Genomic DNA, 11,407 nt, shown 5'->3' with positions numbered 1-11,407 from the left:
ACAATACTTTATTCAAGTTACCAGAACAGCTTTTAAACGATCAATGAATGTCCTTCAGACTTATAGAATCTTTTCAAAATGTAGTTTCTATTTGTGATGAGTTATAACAAGAATAAAGTCATTTATTACTTCATGGAGACATTTCTGTGCTCCTGAGGTGATCTATTAAATTGATTTTGTGGGGGTTAAGGTGAGCATGATTCAATTCACAAATACTTTTCAGGTTGCTGAAAAGTTGTTTTAAATGTTTTTGAAAGTTTCCTTGGTAAAAGTTTTTGTTGAATCTGTTCTTTCACATGTTACAAAAGTTTTATTTTTAAATAGTTTAGGGCCATATTCAGCTTTAGGGAACATCGGCTGACTTTCTGGCAAAGTTTTCTAAAAATTATGAACTTTAATAGAATGCTGGTCATCTGGTGTTATATAAATAAAAGATGATAAATATATATTTTTCCACAATGGTGTCTCTTGTACATCGTCTTATTATCTTGTGCCATTTCCGGTAAAAAAAAAAAAAAAAACAATACAATAACAACAGCAAACTAGGTTGAATAAAAGAAGCTTTAAGTCAAAATTTGACAGGGATATTTATTTATTTTTATACAGTTCTGTCTGGATTTTGAATCTGATAGCCTGATAGCCTTGCAATATTCTGCAAGTAACAGCACATGTTCAGCCTCTTAACCCTACTCCCTTGTGTATTACTCCACCTACATACAGCGATAAGCAGAGGGCACTCTACAGTTTGACAAATATTGCTGCTGCTGGACAACATAATGTAAATTTGAGGCTTTTTTAGCCATGAATGTAGTTATTTAGATTGCAACTATACAGTTTATTTATAAGGATGGTGCCTTTTTAAAAATATTTTATCCGTTCTGAGAAACAGCGCAATGACTGCCATTCTCATGTTTTTGAGCAAAATTGGTTCATAATAAGCCCTAAGAGAAAAACAGCGTAATTCCAAAGTACAGCTGATCAAATAATTAATAAACAGGTAAATGGCTTTCACTAAATCGATCTCTCTCTTCTGTATATTGTAGTGCTGTATTTATACCACAGTAATATTGTGATCCCCGATTACAACAGAGAAATACTGGGAGATATCTCTGTAGACTGGGATGGCATTTCATGCCGTTCAGCCTTATAATCTTAAAATTGTGAGCAAAATCACCTGTTTTGTCATAAATTTAGACATTATGCTAGAGAATCATTCAAACACTTGCTCTAAAGTGAAGTTGGTGAATGACCAATGATTCCTGCTGTTCTGACATCAGCTGTATTTGAATAGCGTCATTGGTGGGACACTAAAGATATTGCTCATACACTACCTGCTCATAAAATAAAGTTAAATTGTTAAATATTTATTACAATTTTAACTGCTTTCTTATTGTATGTAGTTTTAAATTAAATGATTACTTATGTCATTATTGCTTTTATTACTATCACCATTCATAATAATAATAATTTATTAATTAATTTTAGAGTGATTTCTGAAGGCACTCTGAAGACTGGAGTAATGAAGCTGAAAACTCATCTTTAAAACCACTGGGATAAATTATTAAAATAATTCTAAACTATTTTTGGACATGTAATTTTATAGTACAAAAACATTTTACAATTTTACAATTTGTTCTGTACTTAATTAAATAAATGAAGCTTTGGTGAGCAGGAGAAGCTTATTTTAAAACATTTAAAATCCGTACTGACCCCAAACTTTTGACTGTTAGTGAATACGTACGTTTTTAAAATATATATTTTAAAACATATTTATTTTAATTAATTTTAAATATTAAACATATAATTGTCAAATGGCTATGCCCAGATATTGTATTTTATAATGGAAAACAATTGAATTTTTATTTTATGTTTTTGTAACTCAATGGAAAGTTAACAAAAAAAACATAATTTCATTTGATGATGAAATATCATGATTATAATTATAATCTAATAACTTTTGCCCAGTTATCAGCAAGAACTAATACTTTAAGCAGTACTAAAACAATACGATCACTTATTCTTTCAGATATTGTAATGAGTAGCCCCCCTTTACTTCATGTTTACATAAATATAGGCTACATGTATACACTGCATCACGATGCAACATTATCTTATCCATATTTGACATTTTATTTTCCCAAAAGTGCTGTAAAACATTAAAACAGACATGCATTTAGTATGCTTTCTGTGTATATAAAATCTTTTTTTGCAGCAGCAGCAGACACAGAAATGGGATGCCTCGTCTTTGATCCATAAACAAATATACGGCATTGCTGCAATACTCGAATCTCTCAGAAGGACTGTATGGAGTATCGCCTCCAGCAGCAGCAGCAGCCAATGAGTCTTTAGCGGGGCGGAGGTGAGTGAGGGAGAGAGAGACGCGGCTGCGGCTCTCAATGGAAGTTGCTGTAAGTGCGCTGCTGGACCTGTACACTACATTCACTCGCTTTCAGTTCGCTGTGAGCAGGAGCTCAGCTCACACCTATCTATACACTACGAACAGCCGCTTGTTGCGTTTCCAAAGTACGCCGGGAGACCTATTCGATATGCATTGATTGCTTTTTAATCAAACTCGCTGCGACGTTTCATCGGACACTTCATCAGAGCTCATATTATTAGTACGCATACAGTTTTAGGGGGTGACTGCATGCGTGCAGCCTTCTGGATTCCGTGCATTGGTTTATAATAGAATTTTTGTGATGGTTTATGACTTGCAAATCCCTCCAACATGTTGAAATAACAGCAAACAGGAGCAGCAACTGGATCTCATATGAGACTTTCCGGAGATATTGAGTGAGTGTGCTTTTTAAAGTGGAATAATTGACGAGACTTTTAAGAAATAAAGCAGGTTTATAAAGTGCGGTGTCATCAGTGTAATGCATAAGTGTAATTACAACCCATAATAATGACGTGTGTGCTGTGATCGCGCGCTTTCGCTGGCATCACGCGCAGCAGCTGCATTTAAACTGCTGTTAATGAAAAGCGCGTTATTTAGCGGGAACTTTCGACTGGACTGGAATGTACGTTTGCTGACTGTCAGCGCTCGTGAGTTAAACTTGCGGAGTCAGAGAGAGCGGAATGGACGCCGGTGGATGTGAAGCCACAGAGAGACAGTTCCCAGGTCTTTCTAAAAAACGCAGACCTGCCGGGAGACACAACACGGCACTGAAAGAGGAGGAGGAGGAGGACAGTGTTTACTCAGGAGGCGACCGTTCCCGTAAAGACACAGCGCGTTCCCGCTCAACAGCACTTCTCACACGCGTGGACAAGAATGCCATCATGTGTGATCTTAAGAGCGCTTCTTCCTCTTCTTCCATGATTTTTACACGTTTCTCCGGGAGGAATTTCAGCGGGAATGGGAAGAGAAAGTTTGCGGTGCGCACTTGGAGTTGGTGGGCGTTTTTCTGCTTGCAAGTCCACGTGTTGGAAGCGGTCACGCAAGGTAAGAAAGCGTTTTTACACTTGACGTGCTGTGAAGCTTCGTGTAAACCAGTTTTGCAGCTTGCCATGTGGGTCGTTTTTCAATTAGAGGCACTTTGTGGGCTTGAAATGAGGCTGTCAAAACAGGCTTCACTTTCGTATATGTGTCTAGTTTTGAGAGGAACATCAGTGTAGTAACTGGTGGTGTGGAGATTTGATATTGTGCTTGATTGTAATTACATTGTTTGGTGGAAACTTAAACTGGTATAAGCAAATTATTTCGAATGTTTACCATTAAAGATCGATCGTTTGTTTAATCCTTAAACATGTTAACTTCATTTAGTTTTAATTTTTTTATATCAATGATAGACTACACTTATAAAACCATATTAAGCAGCAGTAGATAAAAACAAAACAATATATATTTTTTTTTAAATAAGAAAAATAGCATTTCAGTCTTTATACATAAGAGTTTCATATTTAATTCAACCTGTTGCCTGAACATACTTTGTAATTTCGGAGTAAAGTTTGTTTCAAATCCAACCTTTGAGTGTATCACGTAGCATATGTATTTTCTTTTCTTTTATTATTTTATATTATTATTATTATTTTAATGTAGCTGACACATACCCTCTCATTTTGCATTATTTAATATCAGAAGTAAACAAAGTTTCATGTCAATAAACATTCTCCAGAATTCATAAAGACTACATTTAGTACACATAAACAGTAAACTAACTATGTGATTTAAAAAAAAAAAACCTTATGAAGTAAAATTTTATTTTAAGTACATAAACTGAAGAGGGTAAATTTGGATACTGAAAACAAATCAAGTTTGGCTAATCTAATCTATCTCAGAAATTAGCATTGGCACTGTATAAAAGTTTTAAATATTTTTTTTAATCTATCCACTATAACAAGAGCATCTGAATTAAAAAAAAATCATCAAGTAGAAAAAGAAGTCCTTGAAGAATGGTCTAAATACTATTATTCAAACTAATGATGCCATATCGGAGATAATGAATGGTTTATGGCCAATGTTTTACACACTACTGTCATAAGATTGTGAAACTTGATTTTAATAATAATGGAATGTCAAATATCTGTCTGTCTGTGCAACAGCCAGTTGAGCTGAGCTCTCTGGACCCGAACAATAGAGGAGTCATTAGGTCAGACTGCATGCGTGGCCACAGATGGCATATGCATCCTTTGGCTTTGATTCCAGCTATAATGCTTCTCATACAGGGAATATGATGTGTGTGCATATGCATAGTGGGCCACTGGAGGACAAGAGTAACAGTTGGCATGCTGAGAAAAGGGATGTTTGGTGTTGTTAGAGCTCTCAATGTATATCTGCATTAGGCATTGTGAAGTATTTTTGTAATGATGGAGGTGTGCAGAATAAAACAGAATGGCTTGTCAGATTTAAAAGAAATTAGTTATTTTAGACATTGGGGGGTATAATAGGAATGATCAGTCTTGTGTGACTATTAATGACAGGCTTTTATGCCTCTGTCACATTATTTTTATTGAGAAATAACCAAAACAGCATGCCTCATTAAAAAGAACATTTTTAATTCTTTAATATGCCACAGATTAGAGTCATTTTCTTCCCGTAATCAAAAGGATAAATGATCTGAAAAAAGGGAAAAGGATGCCAAAATTCTCTTGAATTAAAACCTCATCTTGCTTTAAGCTCTTTCCACCCACAATACATGTATTTTTGTCACTTGTGCCATTTGCATTCCTGAAGGCACCGTCAAATTAGTGTGCAGCAATTTTCTCTGCAGAAAAGAAAAGAAAAAAGAAACAAAACAGATGTTCAGTCAGGGGTTTTAAGGTTTTTTCGGATTTGAAAAAACAACCGCTGACTTGATTGAGCTATAAATATGAGATAACTGACAGATCTGAAACCTAAAACTTGCTTTTAGCCACAATAAAATAGTTTTATTTTAATGGTTCTCTTTAGATACTCTGTTTACTAAGAAATATATACACACACTTTACTAAGTATTAGTAAAGCAATAGTATACTGTTAGACCCTTGACTCCAAGCCAACTGTCGGAGAAACTGTGAATGTCTATCCGCTTGTTAAGTCAAGACATATTGTTGACATATGGAGTACTGTTTGCGGGTCCAAGCCGCTAGTCATTCGAATTGAGAAATTATTTGTTTATGACCACTTTTTAGTCCTATCACACATTAAAGTGAATTGTATATAAAATCGTAGGGTACACATCAGTCTCTGGGCTTGCTGCATCACAAATACCAAAATGTTAACAATTTATGAAAAAAAATGATCATTTGGGTATCAGATATTAGGCATGGTTATATATTGCGATCATGATTTTTTGAAAGTGTTATAGCACTTTGTAAACATTTATTATTACCATTTGATGAGTCTCCCCATACAGTTTGATAGAGCGCTTGGACCCGGAAGCTGCTTCGTGTGACGCCACCCTTAACAAGCGGATTGCAATTATTTTTGTGGTGTTTTCCATATCAAGCTCATGTTAGTGGTAGCACACCTCATTCAACATGTTGAATCTGTAGTGTCATTGTTAAGAGATATAGGGTGTTTTCACACCTGCCTTATTTAGTTTAGTTGAATTGCACTAGAGTTCGTTTTTCCTTTTGGTGTGTTTCGTTTGGGCAGGTGTGAATGTAGCAGTCGCACTCGAGTGTGCACCACAAGTGGACCAAAAAAGTGTACTGAGACCTCCTTGAAGAGGTGGGTCTCAAAATGAAAGGTGCTTTCAAATAATTGCTGGAGCGGTTTGTTGGTGGTGAGAACATGATCTGAACTAGAACAGATGCAACTGCAAAAATTAGTCCTTTTGGACTAATACAGCTTCCATAATATGATGCACTGTGCATTATGGGATGTGAAGAAAAAATATTTGTTGACAGCGATTTACTGTACCTACAGTTTTAAACATAGAGAGACGGAAAAAACATTACCTGATAGATTGTTGATAATATGTCCGGAAGATGACCATGTTGCAGTTTAGCTAAATGAATTCACACCTCCTTCTGAAGTGACTAGCGATGCGCCTTCACCGTTTGCATTGCATTATAACATTGTTTTCCAGCCGCAGGTGTGCTTCATTCTCAATATGTATACATCACTTGTATACAAACTATATTGTTTACTATGACCAGGGATACAATCAGCCAGCGCAGTCGTCCCTCCACAGTAAAAAGCAACACTTTGTTTGTTTACTTGCAGAAGTTCCATTGGCATTTTCCCGCACGTTAATTCTGACTATCAAAAAGCAGTTTAGGAAATACGTTTAAAAACATCTGGCCAATTAGTGATGTGGATTTTGTCAAATCACTGCACATTGGTTCTTTTCAACTGGTTTCCACCATCATCCCAAGTCATCAGTGTGGTGTGAAAAGGACCCCAAAAAACGACATGTATTATTTGTTGCCTTTGTTCCACGGATGTGAAAGCAGCCATATTTCTTTCTGAGCAGTTTAATACACAAATTTATTTAATTACACCATGAGTAGCTTGGAATTAAGAAATGTATCAACATGGTAAGTTAACGCTGCTTTCTTTGCAGTTTTCTGCAGTCCTTGTTTTGGTTTCTCTTTCAGAGAGAGGAGTACACTATTCATGCCTGCTGCTGGTATAGATAGGTAATTCCCTGCATGTAGGCGCAGAACACACATGTTATATGGTTCATTAAGTGTTCAAATGCAGCTTCTTTTGCAACATGATCACAAACACCATTGGAATTTGTGGCTGACTGCTGATTGACATCAGCTTGTTGTGTCACAGCACTTAGGTTAGGGTTAGCAGAATATGTTTACATACTTGCAAAGTTATTAACAGTCATTATACTATAATGTTTGTTGGTGGAGCATCAAAATGAAGTGTTCGCAGATATTAAGCAGACAATCGAGTAATATACTACTAATGACTGCTAGTTAATATTACATTATCATAAGTTATAATCAAAAAGATTGGTATCCATCTTTGCTTTGCCATATAACAATCTGAATTATTCAGGTTTGATAGTTCACCCAAAAATCGTTTACTCACTTTTATTGCAAACCTCTTTGAAAAACTTTGGAAACTGATAACCATTTACTTCCATACTATTTATTTTTCTTACTAACAATGTCAATGGTTGCCTGTTTCCAATCCCAACATGCTTCAAAATATATTGTTTTTTGTTCAACAGATGAAAAAAACTCATAAAGGTTTGGAAACACTTGAGGGTCAATAAATGTTGAGTAAATTTGTATTTTAGGGGTAGACTATCCCTTTAAGTCCTGTGACTATTGCCAATACATAGTCCTTTGTATATTCAGATTTTCTTTGGACTAAAATGTAAATATCTCCTATCTTGGTACATCATTAAAAGAATAAATTAAATGACCAATCTGTTATTTATTTTTTGTGCATCGAATGCTGTGAAAGCAATTGCTCCAAGGTCTACTTCGTATACACCACTGAAGTTACTAATTAACATTGAACATACGGAAGCAGCGTTTGCATGCTCTCTTCAGATAATGCGATGACCCCATCAACAGAGAAATGCTAAAGCAGACATTCTTTTGTGTGCGAGGAGGCTTTTAGTTACCGTATCACGGTGGCAGTATTTAATTGCAAAGTTGATATACTTTATTTAATTCCTAAAGGTTCAAGTGGAGTTGTGGAGGTGCATGCAGTGTCAGCCTGTTCTCAAGTCCCGTGTCAAGGTCTTTTGAAGTTTGGAGAGCTCCCAACACTGTTCTGGGAATGGGCTAGATATTATTGATCTGAATTGGGGAGCCAACAACATTATCAGAGCTAGTATTGGAATGAGGCTGACATGTTAACCTTTATGCATACATCTGAATGTTAGGATTAGGTTTTTTTTAAAGGTAGGTACATGGCAAAAGGAAAATTCTGTCATTATTTACTTATCCTCTTGTTGTTTTAAACCAAAAAGAAATGTGTATATCTTTGAAACACAAATGAAATTTGTTTTAATGAAATCTGATCGTTTCCATTGAAAGTCTGCTCACCCATGACGCTCCAAACCGTTTATAAAGAGATCAAAAAATAAATCCATATGAATCAGGCAGTATAATCCAAGACTTCTGAAGAGACATGATCGCTTTATGAGATTAACAGATTTAATTTAGGCTTTTATTCACATATAAACATTGATTAGCTGTCATAAAAAGAAGCTCAAACAGACCCAGTTGATGCTCGATAACAAACCTCTTTGGTTTTTGTGAAAGCTGAAATGCGCAGGTGTGACAGACAAGAATAAACCTTAGTGGCTCTTGGGGAAGACCAAACATGTTGATGTGATATGCTAGAATGAACTTTATTGGTTCTCACTTTGGGCAAGCATGAGTAATTTTTGTGTCCAGATTTGAATGCTATTAACATTGGCTTTTGTGAAAATGGCACCTTATATCCTTAAATAGGTGGGACATCCATTTGTAATGGTGTCCAAAACCATCAACATGGTCTTATTCTGAAAACATATCCCTATACATTTCTGGATATCGTGAATTTTGTAGCCAGAAGTATATATGGCTGCATTTTATCTTTAAAACGAATGCTACGGGGTGGTACTCTATGTCCCCATTCCTATTCTCGCTTACCAGCTGACTGCTTACCTCTGTATGGACTGCTTTCCCTCTGTTAACAGTTTGTCCAGTGGCTTGCCATGTACGTCGGCGAACTTGAGACGCAGAGAGGAGTTGACCACGACAACATGGATGAAACTGTATTAGTGGAATAATGTAGGCAATAGTGAATGAGGGTACTTAGGTTAATTAGTAAATTAATAATAATTAATAAAGTAATTAATAAAGGGATTATATACCTTAAGAAGACATTAAATAACCCTTTTAAAGGGTTAATTCACCCAAAATTTTTTATTTGGTTATTAATTACTCACCCTCATGTCATTCCACAACACTGATACATTAATTCAACTTTAAACACAAATAAAGATGTTTTAAATTCAATTTAGGAGCTGTGTGACATTCCATAGGCAGCAATGGTACAGAGTAGGCATGGGACAATAACCGGTTTTAAGGTTTACCGTGGTTTGGAAAAGTCAAGATTTTAAAACCATTAAAATTTTCTGTTAAACATAAGGTTCATGAAAGGGTTTTTTATGAGTTGTAAAGAAATCTATGTTATTGAAACTAATAAGACAGCAGAAGTTGATGATTTATTTAATTATTTAGCTGGATATGTTTACTGTTGGGCTGCACGGTGGCACAGTGGGTAGCACGTTCGCCTCACAGCAAGAAGGTTGCTGGTTCAAGCCTCGGCTGAGTCAGTTGGCATTTCTGTAAGGAGTTTGCATGTTCTCCCTGTGTTTGCGTGGGTTTCCTCTGGGTGCTCCGGTTTCCCTTACAGTCCAAACACGTGGTATAGGTAAATTGAAAAAGGTAAATTGAGCATAGTTTATGTATGTGAATGAGTGTGTATGGATGTTTCCCATTGATGGGTTGTAGCTGGAAGGGCATCCACTGCGTAAAACATATGCTGGATAAGTTAGCAGCACATTCCACTTGGACAACCCCTGATTAATAAAGGTACTAAGCAGAAAAAAATGAATAAATTAATGTTTACTGTTCCAAAATATTGTAAATGTTTCCTAAATTAAAATACAGTGTTCATGTTAGGATTTTTTTTTGTTTTTTTACCCAGATACTTAAAAATAACTTATTTTAGAGCAGTAATCGCAATACTGTCCAAGGTTATCATACTGTAAGAAACTTCTACCGGTCCATGCAAACCTTTGGCATCAGATCAGGATGCTCATTTACTTTGGGCAATTGACACTTGCATGTTGTGCTGCTGATTCTACTGGCAATATATTGTACTTCCCTTATTAAATGCATAAACTGACCTCACGGAATTTTATGACAATGTTATAGGTTCCTTTTCTGGACTTTGAATGTCTTGGAACCATTGGTGTGCCATTTTGGTGGTTTGGTCGGTCAGAGAGACATTTTGGAGGGTCAGAGAGCCCTCGGATTTCATCTAAAATGTCTTAATAGAATCCTAACAGAATTGTCATTTGTGGGTGAACTAATCCATAAGTTTTTATGAATATGCTGAAGGGTTAATAGACTGCAAATATATGGACAGAAATCTAAAATATCCTAATTTGTGTTCTTTTGGGTTAGGAAAGATATGTGGTGTAAATTCTGATTGGGTGGACTTTGAGTGCTACCAACCCTTTAATAGGTTGAAAAAAATGTCAAAGCTTCCCACTGTCTTCACATGTTGACGAGGAAAACCCTGTGCAAATCTAGCTTTTTGCAGGTGCTTATATTTGTCTCAAATCATAAACTTCTGCTGGCAGTTAAATTTTCTGGCTGCTTGGGTCTGGCAGAGGACCACAGTGCCCTTAAAACCAAACACCCGGGCAGAGAGGGAGTTTGTCAAGCAGTAGCAGGTGTGCACAATCCCCTGCCGTGCTTCTAGAAAGGTCTCTGGGCTAATGATGTTTGTGCCAGAGCATTGTGCAGGTAAATGTAGTTTCATCCACAAGAAAGCGCTTGTGCCCTGTATATCATCTGCTAGATGTGCCAGCAGACACATCCACCTGACTCATTTATGGCTGTAAACTTTTAAATTTCATTGCCTCGCCATCTGTGCAATCAGCAACAGCTAAATTTTTTTTCATTTTCGGCCGCGTCCTTCTGCAGCTGAAGAATATGCTTTACTCTAGAATAGAAAAGTCAAGTTTCATAAACTGTACATGGGATTTTAATGACTCCCAAACATGGCTTTGTGCTGTGTGTTGAACATTGTTGTGAACTCAGCTTACTGTAGCTAAGACTAATAACATTATATGATGGCGTCAGAACTTTTGGAATACACTAACATTTTTTAACAAGCAGTTTGTGTTTATATGATAAATTGTAATTTAAAAAAAAAAGAAATAAATATAATACTTTTGCTAGCATTTTATTTGAAGGGGTCATATAAGGCAAATGTTATGAAAGCTTT

At 36.0% G+C, this 11,407-nt stretch overlaps 1 protein-coding gene across 8 annotated transcripts in view; it reads left to right on the top strand.

Moving 5' to 3' along the window:
• The first annotated feature begins 2,437 nt into the window (after nucleotides 1-2,437).
• Nucleotides 2,438-11,407, top strand: part of sdk1a (sidekick cell adhesion molecule 1a) — a 534,279-nt gene continuing 525,309 nt past the window's right edge. For all 8 annotated transcript variants that reach the window (XR_012401153.1, XR_012401152.1, XR_012401155.1 and 5 more), the window contains exon 1: nucleotides 2,438-3,442. Coding sequence is in view for 4 of the 8 variants with exons in the window: in XM_073944925.1 (XP_073801026.1) it covers nucleotides 3,079-3,442 (364 nt within the window). In the remaining 4 variants the exon portion in view is untranslated. The remainder of the gene's footprint in view (nucleotides 3,443-11,407) is intronic.

The sequence above is a fragment of the Danio rerio genome, chromosome 3, assembly GCF_049306965.1.
Source record: "Danio rerio strain Tuebingen ecotype United States chromosome 3, GRCz12tu, whole genome shotgun sequence".
Classification (NCBI taxonomy): domain Eukaryota; kingdom Metazoa; phylum Chordata; class Actinopteri; order Cypriniformes; family Danionidae; genus Danio; species Danio rerio.
Note: the sequence above shows the minus strand (reverse complement) of the source record. Positions and strands in the feature narration are given on the sequence as shown.